This window comes from Odontesthes bonariensis, chromosome 3 (assembly GCF_027942865.1).
Source record: "Odontesthes bonariensis isolate fOdoBon6 chromosome 3, fOdoBon6.hap1, whole genome shotgun sequence".
NCBI classification, from domain to species: domain Eukaryota; kingdom Metazoa; phylum Chordata; class Actinopteri; order Atheriniformes; family Atherinopsidae; genus Odontesthes; species Odontesthes bonariensis.
The window spans coordinates 22,283,509-22,307,797 of NC_134508.1; the positions used below are offsets into that span (position 1 = coordinate 22,283,509).

General features: G+C 42.8%; 3 protein-coding genes across 9 annotated transcripts; 2 read left to right on the forward strand and 1 right to left on the reverse strand.

The window, feature by feature from the left end:
- The first annotated feature begins 34 nt into the window (after positions 1 to 34).
- On the forward strand, positions 35 to 4,543 carry cdkn1a (cyclin dependent kinase inhibitor 1A). 2 transcript variants are annotated; one of them, XM_075462134.1, is made up of 3 exons: positions 35 to 159; positions 2,483 to 2,930; positions 3,027 to 4,543. In XM_075462134.1, the coding sequence occupies exons 2-3, from the start codon at positions 2,492 to 2,494 to the stop codon at positions 3,080 to 3,082; spliced, it is 495 nt and encodes a 164-aa protein (XP_075318249.1). In that variant the 5' UTR covers positions 35 to 159; positions 2,483 to 2,491; the 3' UTR covers positions 3,083 to 4,543. The 2 variants fall into 2 exon arrangements, with proteins under 2 accessions (XP_075318249.1, XP_075318248.1); XM_075462133.1 differs by lacking the exon at positions 35 to 159 and adding an exon at positions 2,075 to 2,179.
- A 1,568-nt stretch (positions 4,544 to 6,111) lies between these two features.
- On the forward strand, positions 6,112 to 13,529 carry tmcc2 (transmembrane and coiled-coil domain family 2). 5 transcript variants are annotated; one of them, XM_075461008.1, is made up of 6 exons: positions 6,112 to 6,524; positions 9,386 to 9,784; positions 10,081 to 10,204; positions 10,292 to 10,697; positions 11,272 to 11,407; positions 12,398 to 13,529. In XM_075461008.1, the coding sequence occupies exons 1-6, from the start codon at positions 6,522 to 6,524 to the stop codon at positions 12,695 to 12,697; spliced, it is 1,368 nt and encodes a 455-aa protein (XP_075317123.1). In that variant the 5' UTR covers positions 6,112 to 6,521; the 3' UTR covers positions 12,698 to 13,529. The 5 variants fall into 5 exon arrangements, with proteins under 5 accessions (XP_075317123.1, XP_075317122.1, XP_075317124.1 ...); XM_075461007.1 differs by having other exon boundaries at positions 10,081 to 10,697; XM_075461009.1 differs by having other exon boundaries at positions 6,113 to 6,354; positions 10,081 to 10,697.
- A 1,201-nt stretch (positions 13,530 to 14,730) lies between these two features.
- Positions 14,731 to 22,856, reverse strand: usp49 (ubiquitin specific peptidase 49). 2 transcript variants are annotated; one of them, XM_075461012.1, is made up of 7 exons: positions 22,650 to 22,856; positions 20,720 to 20,830; positions 19,119 to 20,587; positions 18,311 to 18,518; positions 16,871 to 16,979; positions 16,468 to 16,673; positions 14,731 to 16,356 (listed from the first exon to the last, which is right to left on the reverse strand). In XM_075461012.1, the coding sequence occupies exons 3-7, from the start codon at positions 20,520 to 20,522 to the stop codon at positions 16,253 to 16,255; spliced, it is 2,031 nt and encodes a 676-aa protein (XP_075317127.1). In that variant the 5' UTR covers positions 20,523 to 20,587; positions 20,720 to 20,830; positions 22,650 to 22,856; the 3' UTR covers positions 14,731 to 16,252. The 2 variants fall into 2 exon arrangements, with proteins under 2 accessions (XP_075317127.1, XP_075317128.1); XM_075461013.1 differs by having other exon boundaries at positions 22,539 to 22,856.
- Positions 22,857 to 24,289: the final 1,433 nt, after the last annotated feature.

Sequence of the window (24,289 nt, forward strand, 5' to 3'; positions counted from 1 at the left end):
AGTTATTGGCTGTTTGATCTGGATTGAAGAACAACAGCTCCAGGCTCTATCTGACATCATATCTGCAGAGAAACCTGAAGTCTAAAACAACGAGGCGACTCAACAGTTTGTAAATCAGGAGGATTTTCCGATTGGACTGGATTTTATTTGGCTCAAAATGTGAGTAAAATCACCGAAAGACGGTTTTAAACTTTGATCTGTCATTTTTGGAGTTTGTCAAGCTGTCAAGGATTAATTTCTTTCTAGCTTTCTGAATGAGTACAGTAGGCCTATGGTTATTTTTTATTTCTAAAGCCATACGATTTTTTTTTTTTTTTTAGTTCAACACACAAATGTGTTGTTTACATGACTAACTTTTTCATTTTATATATGCTGACATCAATACAGTCTCAGATCTAAGTTTTTCATTCAAAACGTTCGCCACACATCTTCCAAACTCAAACCGGGCGCCGCGCTGGGTTATTTTTATGCGTGTGTGCGCGCGTGTACGCGTCTGTGTTGTGCTGTGCGTGAGTACGTCTGACCCAGAAAGTGACAGCAGAGTCTGATTCATGGACACGAGTTCCAGCCTCACGTGGAGCGTTGTAGTAAAATGGGCAGGGTCCGAGCATGTTCCTCGCTCGGAAAAACAAGAAATGCTTTCGCGCCACTGCTTGAATCACTCCACCCCGCCCGGCCCCCATCTGACGTCCCATCCCGGGACAGGGCAGGGAGGAGGGGGGGGAGGGCTCCCGCGGCCATTCCACTGCAGACCCAACAGTGGGAGGGAACGCGAGGCAGTCAGACATGTTATTGAAACGCACTACTCCTCGGTGTCCACCTTGTCTCAGCTTGTTGCTGGTTCACGTATTATGTGCGGTATTAAAAGGCTTTAAAAATATGACAGGATAACCTCATTCAGTGGCTGAACATGAAACACCACCCGGGCTGGTGTCTGGGGCTGTGCAGTAAACTGTGAAAATACTATTAATCCGTCTGCTTTGGGTTATTGTCTAAAGAATGGATAAAGACTAGATTTAAGTAAAAGATGCACATGTGTTTCTCTCAAAAGATCTAAAAATCAAAAGGAGACTTTTGACATCGGTTAGATTAATATCCATTAAGACCGATCGGGGGGGAAAAAAACGTGAATTTATCAATGCAAACAACTAGCGACTTAGTTCTTAAACTGATTACAACTTACAAGATCAAAGATTTTCATCCAAACTGTCCAAAACCTTTGGAAAATGTAGTTGGGTTCCTTAAATCAGAAATTTGAAGGCTTAGATGTTGTTTTGTTTAGTTTTTTTAATCTCTAATCGTGAGTTTGGCTGAGAATGAATGAAACGCAGTTGTTGGACAGATGCCACAGTGTGTGATCTCACTGCGAAAAGCACCGGAGGCAAGTGGCGTCAGACGATTAAACTAGACTTGTTTTACCTGATATATATATATATATATATATATATATATATATATATATATATATATATATATATATATATATATATATATATATAGCCATATTTGTTGATGTAACAAATACGCAGGTATCATACAGAAGCTTTATGGTAAAAGCTAAAGGCAAATTAAACTCGATGCGCCTGAAATCGGCTGAAAGACATTTCACTCGTTTCTTCCGCAAATTACAATGAGACCTCCGGCTGTGCTGTAATTAGATTATCGGGGGTTGGCTTGGAAGGGTTTCCTTGATTGTTCCCTGAAAAGAAAGTCCTTGGACTTCTGCCCAGCCCTTCCCGGATAACTGTATTCAGTATTATTCTCCTGAGACGCAGCTGATCCCTTCCTGCAGCTTTTACAGGGAAGTGTCAAGCATTTAACTCCTGTGCTCGATATGGTTCTACACCAGAGCTGTTGTGTTTATATAGACAAAGACTGGTGGTTTATGAACGATATATGTAGATTTTTATCAAGGAAATAAGCCCAATGAGCTGCTGGGTGACGTTTGAGTTGCTAAATTCAGCTCACGGGCCGACACTGCCACCTTGTGGTTACTCTCCGCGCTTGCAACGACCTCATACGTGAGACTTGTCCTTACATGTCTCAGAGATTATGTCCAGGCATGTACCAGTGATTCACACAGGAGGGCTCAGTGAGTCGCTCTCTGCTTTATAAAAGTCTGCGCAGTTTTACTTGTCTGCTTGTTCTCTGAAGAGGTCTTAAACTGACTGGAACGATGGTGAGCCTGATTCTTGTTTTTATTATTGAGGCAGATCAAGAATATTTGAGATGCATGGGGTGCTTTTTTTTTCCCTTTTAGCATGGATTACAAAGATGTTATTTCCTTATCTCGACAGTAAGGTTGGGGTTAAGATTCAACCCAATTTGTGGTCGGGTTTTTAGCAACACAGGGTGACAGACTGAAGCAAAAACCAAGTATTTTGATGACTGCTCAAATGTTTTGGTGCTTTTCAAGAAAATTTGTGGTGGCTAGAATGATTGAACTAACTAGGTGCCCTCTTTTTTTTTTTGTTACTATCAGTGCAGACTGATGGCTTCTCACAAGCGGACCCTGAGTACCCTCAGGACAAATGGATCTGCTCGAAGAAACCTTTTCGGCCCAGTGGACAGAGAGCAGCTGCGGGCGGAGTACCAGGCTGCCCTGAGTAAAGACCTGGAGGAGGCATCCCACCGCTGGGGCTTTGACTTCATCTCAGACAAACCTCTGGAGAGCAGCGATTTTAAATGGGAGGGCATCCCAGGTACCAGGGTGCCGCTGCTCTACAGATCCTGTCTGCTTGCTGCTGGACGGTCGGAGGGCAAGAGGGCAAAGATTACTCCCAAAGGAAGAAGGGTGGGGCCACCACAGAGTGAGAAGGAGAACATTCCCCGTACACCAGAGACATGTGAGCTCAACCTGGAGAGCCTGGAGAAAACACCAGGGAGGGGAGAAAATACTGGGGTCAAGAGGAAACAGACAAACCTCACAGGTGCGTGTTTTATGTTTTCTACGAGTGCACTTGTCCTTTCTCGTGAGTTCCCCGCTGATCTAAGTATCCTCCTCCTCTTTTTTTCTATCCCAACAGATTTCTATCAGGCTAAAAGGAGAGTGGTTTGGATGCCGAGGAAATCCGGCGAGTGATATTCACTCCAAATGTGCCAGTTTTCCAGGAGAAGCACACAGACGGTGCCTCACTCAGGAATCACAAGTTCTGCAGAGACTCTCACCACGATGTCGTGTTCCTGCGAATCACCTGAAATCAGAGGGGACCTCAGTTATGCATCACTACAATAAGGTTAATTAGGGCGCTGTGTGCGAGGGGCTTGGAGCTTTTCCCAGTAGTAAGAAGGGGACATTTGAGCGGAGAAGATTAAAAGTAATCCCCAGAATCAGTGGATTTATACCCATTTGGATCAAGGGGTTGATAAAAGTGAGGACTGACATTTGCTACTGTACATTCCACAGCACTTAAAACTCAGTCACTTCTCAGCTTTGTGGTAACTCTCTACCTCTTGCTGGACAGAGATGAGATGGACGAGCAGATATCATGTGTCTCGCTGGTTTTTAAATTATTCAAGTTTTACGGTGGTTGGTCACCGTCCTGTGACAAAATGAATGAGTTCCTGCAACAAAGCTGCAGAGCGGCCGAAGGCGGTAGAGAATGAATTAAGTGCTTTGCCCCCTTTGTTTCAGTCCACTTTTGTTTTTCTACAGTGTGTTTACTAAATGTGTATCACAGGGGCTTTTTAAAAATAGTACAATGCTTTATGTACCTTCATGCACTCGCAGGAGAGTGCTCAAGGAATTCCGATTCCGCTTTGCTTAGATTATGAATAACAGAAGTGCCACCATGTTCGTTTCCATCCTTTTTTACTCAGTGTGTAAAATGATTTTTGAAAAAGCTCCCCCACTGCCCTGCCCAGACTCTTGAAATCTGAACGACACCAGATAATGTAAGTTAGGTTTGGAGCACTTATACATATGAAACTATATATATATATATATATATATATATATATATATATATATATATATAAATAAATAGTATGCATCCGACATGTATTTATAGAATTTAACAGCGTTGTTAAGTAGCATATCTGTAAAAGAACACTACAGCATTGCACATGTATCTGATTGTGGTGTTTATGAGGCACCACACAACCCAGGGCCTCTTTGGCAGAGGAGTGTTGGTACTGTAAGCTCCGCAGAGGACAATCAGAAGAAAAGTGTTCTCAGAAGCAAATGTTATATTTCCCAAGCTATAGCCACTCGCTGCATGGTTTTCTGTTTGGAAGCACATTGCAATGTATCAGACAAACTGTATGTCTGTTCTGGAAAATCCTGCTGCTACAGATAATCTGAATGGGTGTCCGACAAGGTCACCGTAATGCTAATCCGTTACATATTGACAGCTTTCACAAGGTTTGCAAAAAGTAAAGCGAAAAACTACCCCGAAACAATAGAAGCACTTCTGTTAATAGATGCTTGTGCACAGGTCCTACATCTTGTTTTCTGTTATAAATGAATGTATTCTTATTTATTGTGAGATATTCTGCTTCCTGTTCATTTAGAATGTGTTTAAATCAGAAAATTCAAAATGAATAAAATGTCAAAACAAATTTTCAGTGTTTGTCGTCTCACTCTTATTCTTTTTCCTGTGTGGGAGGGAATAGCAGCCTATCAAAAGAAATAAAATAATACATACATACATATATCTATCTACACATATGTATGTATATGGATATATTCCCTTTTCCGAAAGCGATCATTTGGGTTAGTTTCATATACTGTATGTATATCACTTTCATGTTACTTTATGATTTTACTCTAATTTTACTACTAAAGATCTACTTTAGTTATTAAAAACTGATTTTTTTCCCCCAAGGAGTGTTTCTGGAGCCTCCTACACTCACTTCTTCTTTTAGAGTGGAGAAAAGCTGCTTTTTGACATGAAAATATTTGACATCCTGATGGTTAAGGGAAAAATGTAATATGTACAGAAATAATATTTCAAAATGCAGCAATGTGCCTATTGATTCGAGCCACTTTACTTTAAAGGAGACATATTACACCCCTTTTCTTACAGGCTGACTCAATTTCCTGACATCTTATTGAAATGTCTGCAAAATGCTTTGTTTAAAATAACACAGACACTGCAGCAACTCCATTATCTCTCTTTTCTTTCTATTATTTATTCACACCTCTACTTAAGCAGACCATTTCAGGACATGGAGTGACACCCTCACTGCCCCCCCCCCCCCCACCCATCAGGATCTGCTCTCTATAGTGCCACATTTCATCATCACTTTTTTGTTCTTCTCATTATTCCTCAGTAATTTAAGTAGACGGCTCAAGTAGGCAAATTGCGGCATCCTGGGAGGAATTAATTTCTGCGATGAAGCGGATGAGCTGGTTGGTTGTCAGATACAAGGTTAGAGTTGGTTCATCCAAGGCTAATGCAGAGTACTGGGTCTTTTTGTAACATTTCTGTGTTAAGGGTGCCTTGAAAACTACTCCCCTGCATCACGGAGCCCCGATCTCACACCCCAGCCAAACGCAAATCCTGAACAGAAAAATCAATGAAAAACTTTCACCGAGTTCAAACACTCAAACTCAAACACGTTTTAAGGGACTATCTTCCAAACGTGCAAATACAAAATCTATATTTCTGCAAATGCTGCGCTTGCACGACTGTGTTTGGTCTTTTTTGGCTTCAATTGCTCTAAAGTTAGCTTTTTAATCAAATAAATAATAATAATGATAATAATCGGGTGGGTACCCCTCTGCACAAACACACACTGGTACGCAACTTAGCACAGAGACATCTGAAGTTGGATGAATAAAACTTGAAGAAGTGCTGAGTCGCTCGCATGGGCTCCTGCTGTTGTTACACAGCATTCTTTCATCTTTTGTGAAGAAGGTAGACGAAGAGGGAGGGAGTCACTGTGTACTTTGGCAACTGATCACTGCAGCCCCACAGCAGCACACGCTGGCTGTGTGTGTGTTTGTATTGAGGGTTTAGGAGAAGAAGAGCCTGGAGCCCTCTCCCCCCCTCCCTCTCTCCTTCCTTCCCTCCCTCCCTCCCTCCGCCTCTCTGGCCTTAGCCGCACAGGAGCACCTGCACGCCTGCGCTGAGCTCTCCCATCCCCCCTCCCATTCCCCTCCATCATCTGTCCCTTAGCTCCCACATCCATTATAGGGCAGCACTGCTAGCATTTGCATGTAGACCGAGGGAGAGATACCAAGGGAGAGCAGGGGAGAGATTGTGGGAGAGTGAAGCAGGAGGAGGCGGAGGGAACATATGACACAAAGAAGAAAGAGCGAAAGGGAGGAAAATAGATCAGAGAGCGTGAAGGATAAGGAAGGATGGAGATATCGATGGCATTAACAATGGAGCACTAGGATCCAGAGAGGTGATAGTCCGCCAGACAGCGGCTGGGGGTGCAGATATTTTGGGAGGGGGGGCTCCTCCTTGGTGAGCACAGGGGTAGGAGGAGGAGGGAGAAGGAGGAGGAGGTGGAGGAGGATGGGCCTCGAACACAGACTTGCAATGGCACTGCAAAAATTGGATTAAAGCAGTATGGTAACGTTTCTGATTTCATTTATTGCTGTGCTGCCTGTGTGTCATCTTCATGCGCTCCATCCATCTGCCGTCTCTCATGTCAAAGCGTGTCTCCAGCCGAGTGAAGAAGGCTCAGGCATACCATGTCTTCTCATTTTCATGCCACAGACATCTGACATCCCCGTACTCATCGCAGCCCTGCGTCTACTCTGGCCTTAGATTCATTCTCAACATGTGCTTTAAATGGACATCTTTCGATATTACTGCAGCCTCTGCCGCCCGTTTCGCTCTGTTGTTTTTGTTGTCCGTTTTCACCCATACAAGCTGGACCCCCGATCCCCAATTCATAGTATGAGCAATTGCTTAGCTACCGCATAAGCATGTCACTTTCTCTGACAAGATCAAGAAATGATTAATCACCAGGGAGTGCAGTCATGTTTTCTGCACCCTCAATTTCAATGGGATTGCAACCTGCTTTTTTTTTTAAAAAAGAAAAAAAAAAGAGATGTCTGCCTGCTTCGTTTTGCTCTGGTCGATGTGTAATAGCACGGGAGGCTTGTGCTCATGTCCCACCGTCACGCAACTAATATGCATATAAATCCTCCCAAGAGAAATTAGAGCAGTGCCATGAGATGTTTTGGTGTCATGTGTCTGCCTCAGCTCATGTTTGTAGCGTCTGATTACAGTGTTTTGACGTCAGGCAGAGGGTCATTAACAATCCCCCCATCTGTCAAGCTGCGCATAGCCTGCAGATATAACACTGACCCGGGAATCCCCTCGTGGATCAATGATTTTTGTCAGCACAGGTTTCATTCTTTAATAGGATTACATCCTCATCCGTTTGGAAAAGGCAATAGTTCATGCTAGAACGATCAAGAACACTATAGGTTTACATAAATGCTCAAATTCCACCATTTAGAGTCATCTGCAACACACTCTGGGGATTTTATACGTGCAATTTACTATTTATCATTAAACTTTGTTACCTGATTTATTTCATATGAAAGCTATTTTGTAATGGCTTGTTAGGAAGCTCAGGCTCTGAGGCTGTGCAGGAGAGGAAGCAGCGTAATTATGTATCATCGAATTAATGCAGGATGGCCACTCTGTGTGCTCTCTGATCTCTCCACCAAATCAAGTATAGCTTTATGCATCAGAAATGGAAATAAACTGATTTTTAAAGTACTTCCATCTGAGACGGTTTACTTATAATCGAAAAAATATCTCGATTCTCAACTAAGATTGCTGAGTATATATGTATTTCTGCTCCAAGAAAGCTGCTTTCATCGGAGTTCAGATCATTGTTGATTCTAAAATTACATTTCTTAGCATGCCAAGTCAATGTTTCTTTATTGTTTCTCATTGGAGAACATAAATCTTGACATTTGTTGACAGTTCACAGTTAACTAAGCAACTCTCTGGATTAAACTTAAAGTTAAATCAAGAAATTCAGTCGAAATTTTTTTCCTTTTTCCTTCATTGAGTACTCTAGCTATTTCTAAGACGTTGCATGGAAACTATTGGGGACTTGGGCTTCGGCTACATACGTTAGTAATTATGTCAAGTTAAACATGAACTGCTTTCCAAATGGCATAAAGTAAATCATCATTGCAAAGCTATTGCACCTAGCTATGAGACTTTTGGCTCAAGATTTTTCTCCAACTTTCCTTGAAAGACACTTCCAGTCGTGTGAGATTCCTGGGTCACCTTGCATGCGTTGCTTATCATCATTTGTGATGGTGGCAAAACATTCAGCTTGAGGGAGTCCATTGTGGATCTTTTGGTGTGTTTCATTATCGTGCTGTACTGTAGAAGCCACCGTATAAGGTCTGCTCCCACAATTTCCTGGTATTTAGTTGAACTGATTATTCCCTCAATCAGTCAAATGATCTCTGGATGCAACACAAGCCCGAAGCATGATTAATCCTCCACTGTGTTTGACAATTGGACAGGAACTGTTTTCAGAAAATGCTGGCCCATTTTACCTCCAACATACCTTTGCTCATTCCTGCAAAATACTTTTTATATATCTTTTTGGCCTCGTCGGTCCATGGGATTTGTTTTTTTAAATATTGCAGGTGTGGCTGCACAGCTGCTGAAGCTTTCTAAAAGTTTTTTGCAGTCGCACTGGAGTTGATTGATTCATAGATCTAGCAAGCATAGGAGCAGTTATCTAAGAAAGTCCTCTTGGTTTTCCAGACCTTAACTTGACCTCCATCGTTCTAGTTAACTGTCATTTCTTAATTGCATTACAAACTAAGGAAATGGCCTCCAGAAAACGCTCCTCCAGTGCTTTGTGGACATCAATTATTTTAATGTTCAGATTACTTGGCAGCTGTTTAGAGGAGCCCATCACTGCTGATTGTTGGGACAAGGTTTGAGGAGTCACATTATACATACAGCTTTGAAATTCGCTTCAGCTGGCCTTTTCTGACAGTGACTGAGAACAATCCAAATCCAAAAAAGATAATTAAGGGAGACTTTGGTAAGTTATTAGAATATATTGTCATGGTGCTCCTTTTCTTTCCTAAAACAATGCACTTGTGTTTTTTAAAATGTTCTGTAGAAGGTTTCATCTGTAATTTCACGTCTTTTGAAGATCAGTTGATGGCTTACTGATCGAACTGTTTTCAGAAAATGACAGCAATTTTGAGCAGGAGGGTCCAAAGTTACTAATGTTTGAAACAATTTTTGAAAACTACAGAGGAAAGATCCATCATTCAAGGTTCATGCAAACTTGTTTTCTTGACTTTTTTACATACCATGCCGGCTCTATCATGGGAGCCCACTATTGCACTAATACTTGACTAAATTTCAGTATAAGCATTCGTTCTCCCGCCTGTATAAACTGACTGGCTCCCCTTGCCCTGTTGTTCCCCCAGCTGGACAAGAGTGAGGTAGCAACTCTAGGCCTACCCTCCACCACCAGCCATGGTGGCTCTGACAGCAACATCAGTGTGGATGGAGCGGGGGCGGCTTCGTCGGGGGTCATGGCCGGGGGGGCAGAGGGTACAGGGGCTGGAGAGCCACAGCGGACGCGTGTCGCTCTGGAGCACCTGCAGCAGAAGATCCTAAAGGTGACGGAGCAGATTCGTGTGGAGCAGGAGGCCCGTGACGACAATGTGGCAGAGTACCTGAAGTTAGCGCACAATGCAGACAAACAACAGGCGTCCAGAATCAAGCAGGTGTTTGAGAAGAAGAACCAGAAGTCAGCGCAGACCATTGCACACTTGCACAAGAAGCTAGAGCACTATCACAAGAAGCTTAAGGAGATAGAGCAGGTAAGTGAGAGACAATATCATCTTTCTGTGGAGCTGTTGTAATGGGACTGTTTTGAATGATCACATGAGCGACTCCAGCTCTATCTTTGTCAGCACAGCTGAGTCCAAATATAGATGGATGACTCTCCAAACACCTATTTATACCAATGCATCACTCTGTGTCTCATCTAACTCTCTACAGAGCCTGCTTTCCTCATCTATCTTCCTACAGTTTTGTCCCTGAAACCTAATCACTTCTCTCCTACCGCTGAGATCCTCAGCTTCTCTGTTTCCTCAAATCTCTTCCCTCTCTACAGAATGGACCGGCCCGGCAGCCCAAGGATGTCCTGCGGGACATGCAGCAAGGATTAAAGGACGTGGGAGCTAACGTTCGTGCTGGGATAAGTGGCTTTGGAGGGGGAGTAGTTGAAGGGGTCAAAGGTGGAGTATCAGCGCTCACCCACACAGCTGTGGTCTCCAAGCCAAGAGAGTTTGCCAGTCTAATCAGAAACAAATTTGGCAGCGCAGATAACATTGCCCACCTGAAGGACACACTCGACGACGGAGTCGGTGGCCATTCTGACGACACCCCCACACCCCGTGCTCTGAGCGGAAGCGCCACTTTGGTCTGCAGCCCAAAGTACGGCAGCGATGATGAGTGCTCCAGTGCAACATCCGGTTCTGGAGCAGGCAGCAATTCTGGCGGCGCCGGGGGAGGAGGAGGGATGTTAGGACCAACAATGGGGAGTCCCCGACTGGACGGGCACCACCACCACCACCATCACATGCATAGTTCGTGGGACACTCTACTTGAGGGGCTACAGGAGATCAAAGCAAGCCAGACGCATATGGAGGACGCCATCGAAGATATGAAGGGCCAGCTGCACAGTGACTACTCCTACATGACGCAGTGTCTGCAAGAAGAGAGATACAGGTAGAGATCTCACAGAGTCACACGCCACCTGCATCCCACAGAACATCCTGTTTGTCAGTTCAGTAAACCCAAACAGATAAGACAAAGCTTTCACTGTACTAGATTCATTTTTGTCAAACAAATCCTGAAGCATGAAAACCGATGGTACATGGTTCTTAATGCCTTCCCATCTTTTCTGCGGATTTAAGTATCAGTTTGTTCTTACAAAAGATGAAAATCTTTTAAAGTCAAGCACTCATAAGCATTTAGATTTAAAAAAGATTATTTCTGTGGATAACGGAGCATCGTTTTTTGCCTGAGTAAACAGAGTGGTTGTCGAGGAGTACTTTCAGCTCTGGATTAAAATATATTCGGTGTTCAAGTGAATTAGTCTTGGTGCAAGGATTGAGGAATCAATGCAAAAAAAAAAAAATGTCAGCATCCATGCTCATCGTGATGAATATTTCCCAGAGCAACAAAGACATTTTCACTGATCATTTCAGTTTTGGATGCTATTCAACAACCTGAAATTTCCCCCCTTTCATCTCGTGCATGAGTTAAGTAGAGCGCTGTGTGTGTTGTGCTGAATGTGCAGGTATGAGCGACTGGAAGAGCAGCTGAACGACCTCACGGAGCTGCACCAGAATGAGATGACCAACCTTAAACAGGAGCTTGCCAGTATGGAGGAAAAGGTGGCTTACCAGTCCTATGAGAGAGCAAGGGACATTCAGGTAAAATTAGTATATTTTTTTTCGTGATAACAGATTTTTAAAACACTTTCAAGTTGAACTTTTTCTTTTTTTAAAGATGTTTCTGAGCATAAAAAAAACAAACATTTTCTGTGGTTGTATGCTAAAAATGCATCGACTGTAGAGCAGAGGTGAATGTAGTCACTTTGAAATGAGGTCCATTCTTTTAAATCCTTAAATTTGACTGTGCCATTTTTGGCAGCCAGAAGTGAGAAAATTGCACGCAAGGTGGAGCAAAAAGTTATCATTCAACACTTTTGTTAGCTAGCTAGCTAAGTTTTCAGTTTGCATTCATTATTCAGTCTGTCACTGTCGCTAACTGATGCTAATTTACCACATTTACCAACATTAACTTGGAATCCTTTGAGGATTTCTTGGTCGAATTGTTTAAAAAACAATCCATCATTTTTGATGAATTGTCTATATAGCCCATTAGACACTTTGCAGAGTGCTATCTGGCTCTAGGCCGACATATTTACAGATTTTCTGTAAAGTTTCTGTAAGTTAGGAAGATGGCTTCTGCCCCTTCCAAAAAAAAAAGATGACTCTGATTGGACAACTCCGGTGGTCTGATCAGGCTCCGCCCACCAGTGTACAAAGATCTCAGTTTAGCCCTTTAAATGCTTTTGTTGATCATATTGAAAACTTTAAAAATTATCACACCAAAACTGAACATAAAATAATATCTTTTATGTAGTAATATTCATATACTTTAAAAATATTTTGACTTTGAAAATCATGAGTGTGCTGTATTAAAGCTGAAACTGGAAACTGCAGACCATGAAGAATAAAAGCAATACATTTCTACATTTTCTTACAGAAAACCAAACTCGTTGTGATTTTTGGAGAGAACTACAGTCACGATGTATTTGAGATACGAGTTATTAGGACCTTTAATGGAAACTCAGATGAAAAAAAAAAAACTCACTGTGTGGTTCCTTCTTGTGGGTTTTTTTGTGCTTTTTCACACAGGAAGCAGTGGAGTCGTGCTTGACCCGCATCACTAAGCTGGAGCTGCAGCAGCAGCAGCAGCAGGTGGTGCAGTTGGAGGGAGTGGAGAACGCCAATGCTCGAGCTCTGCTGGGAAAGCTCATCAACGTCATCCTGGCGTTAATGGCCGTGCTGCTGGTCTTTGTCTCAACTTTAGCCAACTTCATCACGCCGCTGATGAAGACCCGGAGCCGTGTAGCTGCCACGGTGCTGCTGACCCTGCTGCTGTTCATCCTGTGGAAGCAGTGGGATTTTGTGGAGACGTGGTTGCTGCCCGGCTAAACAAACCTGGAAAAAGACTCACAGGGAAACCACCATGGAAGAGGCCCAGAGACCGAAACAGAAAGACGCATGGCACTTTTGGTTAAAGAGTAGACAAGATCTGGTTCACAGGGAGTGTTTACACAGCAAAACTTAACTTCTCAGCTTGCCAAGTAACAAAGGACATCGCCTCATCTCACAGATCTGCTGGTGTGGATGAGCAGACATCGATTGCATTGCTATCACCAAAAACTGAGTTCCTTGCAAGAATTCTCTGGAGGGTCTTTTTCTAAATATTTATGATACATTAATTACAAACACGTAAGCAACTTCTGATGACTGTAAAATGCTGATCATGTTCGCTGTAATCTTCATGTTGAAGCTATAGCATAATCGAGAGGATTTCTCATGAATGTTATGTGCTCATGCATGTCCTCGTATGTGCACTGAGATGCATGGGTTTACATTTCATTAATGGACAAAAATTAGTCTTCTATAACTGCCATTTTGTTGTCAGAACAACAGATGTGTTGCAACTCCACTCAAGTGTCATTCCCAGTTCGTTTCACATCCCGTTCCGGTGTAGAAGCAGTGCTTTTGAGCTTTTCTTTGTTCTGCTCAGTGGACAGTTTAAAAAGAAATCTGCTAAATACCACAAGAATGATCCGACAATGTAAAAATCTGTTCTGTCAGTAAATGCTGTTTGATGATCACTATTGTAGAAACAACTGCTATCCACGGATTCAAATTAACAGGCATGTCAAAGTTTATATCCAGTTTGCAAAAAAAATACAAAAAAAACATTATTGCTGTTTTATTAAACAATGTAATAAATAAATAATTTCATATATTAGGCTGACTTGGATTCTTATCCTCATCATCCTTCATGCTTTTTAGACTCAGTGGCTCTGAAACTGAGTCAGAGAGGAGAAATAACAGCAACAACGAACATTTTTAAGCTCGTCATTCGTAGGCACGGTTTTATTCGTATTGTATAGGTCAGAATAAAGTCACCGAGGGCAACCAACAAGTCGCTCGCTTCATCTAAGCAGGCTGAAAATATGCACTAACCTACTTCGGAGGATCTGCACCCAGTGCGTTCAGCCAACTATAAACAGTATTTACTGTGGAGATTGGTTATACTCTACAGACTTTTAAGATTTCAACGTTTGACAGTAGAAAGTTCCATTATAATCATCGAATACTATAAAATAATAAGACGAGTGATGTCGAATAAATGAATATAAATGTGCAACGCTGCTAACTCAGCTGCTCTTTAACACACAAACAAATAACTGATCCCGTCTGAGTACGGTGGGGAGCACATCACAAGTGTTTTACATCTTCTTATAGCAGGACACCCACAGGCCATTTTTCCCCCCCCGGAGGCCGAGTGCTACTCCCGCAGGTGACTTTTCAGGGTAACCTTTTCTCCAACTGCGCCTACAAAAGCCATCCCAGGATATTTCTGTAACTGTAAAACATCCACCGCTGCTCTCGTGAATCATATCTTCTTCTCTGCTACTATTGGCACGATAAGTTACAAGCAAAAGTGAAAACCAAGTGAAGCCGTGGCTCTCGTTTGTAGTAGCAGTAACAATCTCTTCCCTCACGAGTGAAATAATCTAGCCTGATGGTCCACAAACCAACAAAGTATTTGTTGCTGTTCATGCGTTGCATTATCCAGAAGCTGCAGCGTCTTCGGGGCCACGATTGTGAATAGAAAACAGTCACGTACACAATATAAAATAAAGGATGCATCTGTTCACCAGCAGTTATCACATCATTCACACCGAACGCCCCCTTATCAGCAGGATCTCCTTTGGGCCGAGAACAGATAGGTTTAAAGGGGCAACATTAAAAAGCAGGTCTCAGATCAACTGTGTATGCACCTGCTAATCCTGTGGATTATTTCAGTTCTACCTTCTCTGTCGGTTCAGTCAACCCGAACGACCTTAAAATGATCAAATGAAAATAAATCCCTGGGGTTTCATACAAAGTTCTCACTCAGAAATTTCAAACAGCATTAAAAAATAAATAAATAACCTTTCAAATTCAATTCGTTGTCTTTTTAATAATTACTGTCAGGCAAAACCCTTACGAACAATACATTTATGACAGGTATTCTTACAGTACAAGACAGAACTCAAGGGGATCAGGGCCCGTGGCATGGCCACACCTGACCTCTATAAAGTAAGACATTCATCGTCATTAGATTGTTCCAACTTTCACAGAGTTCACGAATGTATTCTGCGTTTGACTCGTATCAAACGCAGCGGTTTTCTTGATTACCTAGCAAATTCTAAAGACCTTGATAGAAACAGCAGAGTAGAAAAAAAACATTGTATAACAAGCAGAAGAATTCCTGATTTTTATCGTAATTTCCTGTCAAGATGATGGATGTACAATATATTGCTTTCAGGTGCTCAACTTAAAATGGGTACTCCAAGTCTCCCAAAAACACATTCTTCAGTATCGTCTCGCGCCCTTTTTTTTTTTCTTTTTCTTTTCTTTTTCCCCCCAATTTATCGTCTCCTGCAGGTCAGACCAAAAGTAGAGCGTCTCTGACCTCTGGCTCAGAGCGGTCCGACTGTTAACCCAAAGGAGGAGCTGCCACATCAAGAAGTTACAGGAGCCAAACGTACAGTAGGACCAACAGCCCCTCCAGAAAAGTGCAGCTTTCCCATCATTCATCAAGTGTCTGAACCTTGAACTTCTTGCCTTTCTCATAGAACTGAAACAGAATGTCTACAAAATAAAATAAAACTAAAACTATTCATGTTCACTGAGAGTCTTGAGCCAAAGACACAGTATCCAGTCACAGCAGTACATTTGAGGCGAAGAAAAAGATGAAATACAAATGACACAGGGATGAGTATTAAAAGATTCCATCACTGACATTTTACAATAATTAAAAAAGCTGAACAGGAGGTAACACGGACTTTGGACTTCAGTCTACTAGATTCCTTGTGAACGTATGCGATTCTCCTCAAATGCGTACCTCTCCAACATTTAGTGCGCTTAGATCAATTGTACAGTTACATATGAAATGCACAGAATCAACATTACAGGGACAAAGCGTTTCAAACTCCAGAATCCGTGTTGCCTTTTCATGTAAAAATGCTGTCTCAAGAGAGCGCCCGGTTGTTTCCAGACTCAACAGAAACGAGACGGATTGTTGTTCCGAAACACGGGACACACGACCAGCAGGACAAAGTCGGACCTGCACCCACGGTCGTCAGCCCGGAAACCAACAACCGGTCCAACGGGCTGAGAGACCTGCGGCCTCATTTACGAAAAGGTTTTTGATTCCTTCTTTAGTTACGATCAGACATAATCCAGCCTCCTGATCACTATTCAAGTTTGCCTTCTATTTAGCAGGGCAAAAATTACCCGCCACCGTCATCTTTACCTGGATAATAATGCTAAATTTGTCTCCTTGACTCATGACTGTTTTTTTTGTTTGTTTTTTCAGCAGATCCTTTCAAAGTGACGACATCTGGGAAAAACATCAGACAACATCTTTCATAAACGCAGCCCTCAGTTGCTTAGTACAAATCACAGCGAGAGAGGTACCTAAGCAGACCTCTGGGTGTAGAAGAGAATATAGGCCTGAGTGTTGCACACTTCCTCCACACTGCAAACCTTCATCTCAGAGTCATTACAGTGGACCCAGAAACCTGAGGAGGAAAAAGACAAAAGAAAAATGTCAAAACACACAACGGAGCCCGCCCACAGTAACTCACAGGAGCTCAGAGGCTGATGTGAAGCAGGTGCAGCCTCCTCCTCACCTCCTTCCGTATTGTAGCAGTATGCGGTGTAGTGCCCTGAGCCGAAGCCTTTACCATGATGCATAACCACAGCAGACAGATCGTAGGTGAAGCCTCCTCTGTGGACAGAGTGACCTGAGTCTGTGCAGCAGTACGGTTTGATGTTCAGAACTTGGTCAAAGGCCACATGGACGCCGATTTTCTCCCTATGGTTCCGCCCCGACCATCTGCCACAAAACAGGAGCCGGTTAGTGTTAGAAGGACGCCCATCTCGGGATGAAAATAACACACTCCTGCACTTTATGGACACACGATCGTTCGCATTACTGTGAATTCACTTTGAACAAAACAACATGGAAGCTCGGGTTGTTTTAAATTTGATGTAAAGAAACACATTAACAGGATAACCCGCAGAGAAACTCACCTGAAGCGTTTGAGGTGCAGCCGTAGAACCTGAGGTAAACGGTAGATCAGAAGCTGTTTACGCGCCTCTGACAGAACGAGGGGTTTGTGGGAGGATTTCCGTCTCCTTTCTGCAACCACGAAACAAAGTGATAGTGACTCCGCTCCAGATGAATCACAAGACTAACAGCTTTGCAAACATTAGGTATGGCTTCAGCTAAAAGTGCCAGCTTTGCTTTACAGACACGTTCCCGTCATTATCATCAGCAGCACGCTTACGATGCTCACTCAAACAAGGAGTTACTGCCCTCACCTTCAGCTCGGTATGTACAAAAGTGTGGCTCCCTCCCACCCAAAATGAATAATCCTGAATTAAGTATTCAATAAAGCATGAATGTGAAATAAAATCAAAACTAGTTGAAACAGTTCGTTCTGCATTTACTGGATTTTTAAAGTATAATTATGTCACTTATTTCTTATATAGTCTTAATTCTGACCTCTTCAAATCTAGGCTAAAAACCTACTTATTTAGGATTTCTTTTAATACCCAGCAGTATGATGACACTCATCTTATTTGATTTTGTTGTATTTTATTGCTTTCACTGTTCTTTTATTGTTTTTACTTATTCTTCTCTTTATTTATTACCTGTTGTAAAGCACTTTGGTACATCGTAATGATTGTCTGTAAAGGGCTGTATAAATAAAATACATTTACATCTTGTTTTGTTTTCACAAACCTTAAGTACGACCGTATCCTGGTTAATACAATCATCAGATGATCACTTATTTCTTATTCCAAGAAAACAAAATGATCAAAATGAGGATAAGACCAAAAACCAGGACAGCAACGTACACACAAAGGTGCTTTAATCTGGAAAGGTCCCCGTCAGGATGGTATGTTGAACACAGAGAAACAGACTTTACATATTCAAATATTTAAATGATTATTCTGAATCCCAACGACAAAATAGACAAATTGTGCTGCGGTCCGGCAACAATGTCGTTTGTCTTCCGTCACTAATATAGTGGTTTCAAGGAGCCTGACAAGGATGAAAAAAATTCCGTTTCTGACTTGAGGCTTCGCTTGAACAAAGTCTTAAGAAGAAAGAAAACGTTCCCCAGCTCCTAAAGAAACATTAAATCTAACAACATGAAAAGGTGAACACTTTTATTTAAAATGATTGACCTTGCCCTCATGTTTGCTAACATGGTTTAGATAAATAATTGTTCGTGGGCCTCAGAAAGATGATGTTGTGTCAGACCTGAGGGGTAAAAGTATAGCCTACATGTGCTGCGTCAGGTCAGGTTAAATGTTTATCAGAGCGTGACGTTTCCAAAAACCGACGAGCAAACTTGGCAAATATTCACACCGATTTTCTGACAATGCCATAATGCCACATTTTAAACAGATGGTAAAATTAAATATGCGTCAGGTTTGTGTTGCATCTAATGCTGTGCTCACTGTTGCAGTGGTTGCAGGCGTAGATGCTGCCTTCAAGCGCCTCCATCTCTGTAAACTTGGACAGCATCTCCGTGAGAGTGCAGCTACGCTGGTAAGCTGTAGAGCCCGAGCCTTTGTCTGTGCAGTGGTATCGCTCCGGAAACTCCAAGGACAAATCCCAGAATGGCTCTACTGTGTTGGACTTGTGCTTACAAGACAGGCACGTCACCTGAAAAGCAGAGATGAGGAGGAAGAGAAGGAAAAATCATGAGGAGCGCAGTACAAAGACATTTTGATTGCTTTCATCTTAGAAATTAAGAAAATCATGAAAGACCAAAACACAAAAATGAGACAAAAAATGAAATCCCAGATCTAATGATCAATAATCTAGTGTCAAAATATTTCAAAGCATATAACTATATCATTATTTTATTAGTTTATAACTTCAGTATAATCAATTTCATTATAATTCTATTAATATCACTATTATTTAATCATTTCTAAATCAAAGTGCAGCCGATTACCGTTGCAGGGTGGTGAAACATTTTGGCCACAAAGCCACTGGCTCACCCTTCGAAATAATCAATACGCATATTTAATGTGACACACTGCAGCGATTATTTGAAGCACAGCATCCTTGAAGTCGTTTTTTGAGTCATATTCAAAATAAAAACTAATCGATTTCATCGTCCACATTCAGGACAATCGTGCCAGGCATTCTACCCAAACTTTTTGCCGTCTTTTCACAGAACGAAACACGATAAAAATGAACCCTTTTCATCTCTGGTGCCGTGTGCAAGATACTGATTAAAGTAATGGTTGGTCTCACCTGGCTGAGTAGCTGCCCGTGAAAGATGGTGTTGAGAACCTTTAGCACTTGCTTGGACAGTTTCCTCTTTGTGATGGGGATAACTATCCTGCGTTTGGACCCCTCTGTGTCCAGCTCCTGCTGCACTTTGTCCAGAAGCTCACACAAGAACTCCTGGGCGTCCTGCTGGTCATAACCGCGGAAAGCTGGAATGAGGTTCCACACAGAGTGAAGCATGGCGAAGGGAGATACCAAAGACCACCGGCCCGACCACATGACCCTGAAAAGTGTATGCAACTCATGGCACAGAGACATCTGCTGTCTGGTGGAGCAGCGAGGTTCCTTGGGCTGGACCAATTCTGCAGCTTGCGGGGAAGGTGGGACACTTTCTTTCTTGCCCACAGGCAAATTCCAACAGCCCTCCTTCCCCATGCGTCCAAGAGGGCCCTCTGACAGCGCGGCGTTACCACTGGTGACAACGCCGCCTGCCATTCCCTTCATCCCCTGGGAGTGATTGGTCTTGGCCAACAGCTCCTCAGTCTCACAGAGATCCAAAGTGAGAAAACACTCCCTGAATTTCTGCAGGTGGCTCAGCACTTGCAATATTGAGTTCATGTAGCACGTGTTCCCCAAGTTACGCAGGCCGGTGACACCCGGAGGTCTCCGCCGCGTTACCGCATGCGTGGAGTAGTATCTCCTTAGTTTGGCCGCTCTGCCATTCTGAGGAGCTTTGCGGGACAGGGGGAGCAATGAAGGCTTCTTGGGAGGAGGAGGTAGGCGTTCTGGAGGGTCGCGAAATTTGCGAGGAATGAGTGTGATGGTTGAACGTGGCGCCTGAGTAAGAAGCCTAGCACTCTTTCTAGGAGGGACACTGCCAAGTTCTTCCATGAGCCTCCTTTTTACCTCTCTCTTTTGTCTCCTCGCTTCCTCAAGTTTCTCTTTACGCCGATTGTGAAACGCCTGGTGTTTGCCGATCCACATTCGAAGCATCTTCCCTAGGAGTGCTTTCCTCCTGTGGCGCAAGGCCAGCTGCATGGCAGGCTGTGGTCCACTTTCTCCGACCCAGGGGGCGCAATCCCTCCAAGTTGCAGAGCGAAGTGAACGCCTACCTGGACTCCGAACAGTAGAGAGCGCCCCCCTGAGGAGTTTCAGGTCTCCCTCTGCATTATCATTGAGTACATAGTCTCCACAGGCAAAGCAGAAGACATCCAGCTCACGCACCTCCATGGCCAGTGGGTGTTGCGACTCCTGAAAGTGTTTGAGCGAGTGCTCCTCCATGAAACGTCCACAGGCCACGTGGGAGCACTTGAGGCAGGCCCACACTGAATCTGTGGTGTTGCACTCCACACATTGCCATTTTTGTGGATTCAGGATGGAATGGTCTTGGCTCAGACGAAGACGCCCCACGTGTTTACAGCGATCCATCTCTCCAGATACACATGTGGCCTCAGCGATAGGACACACGTCCTGCAGCCAGGCAGCAACTCATTCTGACGCGAGAGGGACAGGGAAAAGATTAAGATCGAGTGAAATGCACTGTTTAAAATCTTTTTTATTTTGAATCAATGAGCATGAACACACTCTGCTGCAGAGAAAAGAGAGGAAAAAAAAGGCATACTAACTGAAAAGGTAGTTTGCTTGATCAGGGTTGGGACATCACATCATCAGCACTCAGCTTGATCATCCATGTCCACGGTCACCGCCAGCACCAACAGGGGGAGTCTGAGAAAACTCTGAGAAAAGGTGGTGCCAAAGTCCGTCTTTCAATTAAATCATGGGACTATAAATAGAACTCTAGTGAAAACGCGAAGCAAATAAGGCCTTCACAGATGAGGATGAACATTTTGTCAACATCAAAAATAGCCAACAATTAGGACCATCTCAAAATGTGAACTTCCGACAAAACTTTTGTCTTTGACAAGCGTGTTATTTTAATAGATCTGTTGTAAACAACAGATCATTGAAAGCTACAAAAAAAAAACAACAACACACAAATTATGCACACAATCACTGTTACATAGCCTTGATTTGTTAGCATGAAAAACAAGTGTAATTTCATGGTTGGGTTGGAAGAAAGTAGCAAAGAACATCTAAGATCAGTTTCACGGCTTTGACAACTTTCACTACTTTTAAATCAGGGAACAATATTACGGGCCTTCAGAGTATAACACATGGTGCTCTCCAACAAGTTGGCCTTTTAACAAAAAAGCAGTGTGATCCGTGTCACATTTTAGATCGCTTTGAGCTGCCGAGAGCCTGATAAACTGGCCCCAATAATCTTCTCAGATGTTATCATGACCAAAATAATGACCAAATTGTCCAAAATTGTTTTTTTTTTGTAAAATTCGAACGTAAAATCAAAGCTTAGGGTAAAATAATAATAAAAAACAGATGGGTGCATCAACTTTGCTTTTCTCGTCCTCACACCTCAGATTTACAGTATGTGGGGTCCCTGCAAATCAAAGTGTAAAAAGTTGCTCCTGTGTGTAGAGTTCAGACCAGCTCTGGCTGCTACCCTGCTGCTCAGTATCAGTTATCTAATGGTGTCATATAGGTACAGTGTTCATATCAAGTTTTAGGCACTTGAGGAGTAACTTTACAGATGCTGCTCGTCGTTTTTCTGTACCAAAAGATTTCTCATGCCGTATTTTCACTTGGAATGGAGTATTTTAGCATTGGAAAACGTCTATCGGTCCATTTAAATGATGTGGATAATCAATACTATTGTGAACCTCTGCTGGATCAGCGCAATGCTACACCACTCGTTGTTTTTACCTTTCCCTCTTTGTGTAACTCATCCACTACTTAAAACTAACATAACCCTCTGGCGAGACACCAGCAACTCTCAGGGCGGCGCAACTGGTTTCCAGTTGGTTGCGTGCACAAATCCTGATGTTGCTCTGTTGCCGCTGCGTGTTAACCGTCTATAATCTCATCTGACGCTGGTACTTATTGTTTTAACATTTCCACGGTGTCTATCTGCGTTTTAAAGGCTGGTGTCTAGCTCGAACGGGCTGGCTATTCACGCCATGCTAGGCTACCCCATCATCACCGTGTTCAAGCAGAACAAAGAACAGTCAGAGAGCCACTCTCCAGGAACATCCAACAACTTTGTTGGTTTGAGGCAGCCCAGCGAGCAGTAAGTTAGCTAACGCCGCTAACCATTAGCTACAGCGGCTCTGCACAGGGTTAGCGCTGCTTAGCCCTTTCCCTGTGTGTTACCTCAGAACGCACTTAGTTAAACACGCAGGATTTGCTTGGTACCAAGTGGTTATTATTTGTGTTTTTAGCCTCATACCAGCTAGCATTAGCCACAGCGCTAACACGTTTGCTGAGGACAATCGAAGTTAACCTAATGGTAGTTGTTGGTCGCTAACGTTAACTAACGGCTTAGCTCGCGAACGAACAGCGCCGTTAACCGCTTAAAAACTCCCCGGTTACCTTGACGGCGGGGAGCCGCTTACGGAGATGTGGCTGCAGTAACGCCGGGCCTCAACTATGCTCGTGACTACATTGGTATCGTCTGATACCGAAAAAGCTGGGTAACGTTACCATTGCCAACATCCATCCATCCGGTACTCTCAGAGCCGCTGCTTGTTGTCCTCATCACATATTGAACAACCCAACTCTCGATCCGAGCTCAGACCCCGCTGCTCTCATTGGGCTGAGGCTGAGAGGCAGCCTGGCTCTTATTGGCGGAGCAGCTGAACAACAGGCGGCAGGATGGACCGTCCATCCGCCCACCCACCGAGGCCACATGGAACAATAACCGAGGCAGCTCTGCTAACCGGGCGAAGAGGGAAACTGCCCACCACCAGCACCTCGTGTCAGCTGCTTTGAGATAATCTGATCAAATGCACGGAGGTGCGTGTAGTTTAGAGGCGGAGGTCGCCGCGTTAAAATCCGGTGGGATTTCTCATCAAATCTCGGGCCCCGGCTCCCACGTCTGATTGTACTTAAAGTTAACACAAGGTGACACCCGGCGCTGTCTGGGAAAACAAAGTGAGGCTGTGAAAAGTTTTTCAGGCTCTCAAGTTTCTCACAAGGGTTTGTTTTTAAGCGAGGGGTTATTTTATGGTCCAAAGTTACACATCTGTTTAGAATAAATCTGAAAGCATTAACACAGTTGGGAAAATTTTAAATAAAATAAAAAAGAAGTCAATTTCAGATCTAATTACATTAGAAAAAAATCGTGACATTGTCAATAATTACTTGATTGTATTAACTTGTTATTTAATTTTACGAGCTTGGATTTCTTATCTTCTTTGTGTAAGTTAGTAATAATAGTAATAAACCATGTTCACTTTTCATGTTGCCAGGTTTGCTTGTTTGTGTCATGATGATTGCGGAAAATTAAGTTAAATTCCCTTTTATTTACTCATTGATAATATTTGAAGTCAGAGCAGCATCCCACATGTTGTAGAATGCACACCTGCAGTTTGGTCTATTTTGTCAGTATTTCACTTTGTTTTCAGAGTGAATTACGTAATTTTCTAATCAAATTCATTGTAATCTGTAATCTGCCTCAACCCTGGCATTAGATGTAGTTTGTTTTGGGTAAAACAGTCAAACTGTCCCAAAATGAGAGATTCTGAACCCTTCAATCAGATATTCATATACCTCTATTCACTGAGCCTCCCCTGAAACTGTTTCAAGCCCCAAATAAGAGCTCTGAAATGTCCTTCAAAGTGCCTGGAGAACTATTCCTGAAGACTACTTTAAGAAATTATAAGAAAGGTTGTCTAAGAGGGTTCAGACTGTGTTGAAGAATAAAGGTGATCATATCAAATACTGACTTTCAAGATTCTTAGAACTGTACAAATCTGTTTTTTTCCCTCCTTATATGCATTTCCATTTGTTTTCGCTAAAATTAGCATATATTGTTTTTTTTTCCAGCTTTGTGACACTTGGGTCTCTGCACAGATGCTTAAGTGTCCTTTCAGACAGGTTTTGCTGCCCGACTTTATTAGAATATGAAATAAACTTCCCTTTAATACCTAATTAAACATAAACCATTATGCACCTCCTATGATTGGATATCTAATAGCTTGGTAATATGTGAAATTGTTTATGTTTAACTTCACTGACAGATATTTATATGCTTGACTCAACATCTCTTAAGAGGGTTGCAGCCACTGACTAAATATAATTCAATCCAGATCCTTGAAAGCTGATTGGACCAAAAGTGTTTC

Bases quoted from the DNA above. Each gene is read 5' to 3' on its own strand.
- usp49 (XM_075461012.1), bottom strand. From the start codon at position 20,522: ATGGATCGCTGTAAACACGTGGGGCGTCTTCGTCTGAGCCAAGACCAT. The intron at 18,519-19,118 runs GTGAGACCAACC...TCTGCTTTTCAG, and splicing joins ACGGGCAGCTACTCAGCCAG to GTGACGTGCCTGTCTTGTAA. The intron at 16,357-16,467 runs GTGAGGAGGAGG...TTTCCTCCTCAG, and splicing joins CTGCTACAATACGGAAGGAG to GTTTCTGGGTCCACTGTAAT.
- tmcc2 (XM_075461007.1), top strand. The intron at 9,785-10,080 runs GTAAGTGAGAGA...CCCTCTCTACAG, and splicing joins AGCTTAAGGAGATAGAGCAG to AATGGACCGGCCCGGCAGCC. The intron at 11,408-12,397 runs GTAAAATTAGTA...TTTTTCACACAG, and splicing joins AGAGAGCAAGGGACATTCAG to GAAGCAGTGGAGTCGTGCTT.
- cdkn1a (XM_075462133.1), top strand. The intron at 2,931-3,026 runs GTGCGTGTTTTA...CTATCCCAACAG, and splicing joins GAAACAGACAAACCTCACAG to ATTTCTATCAGGCTAAAAGG.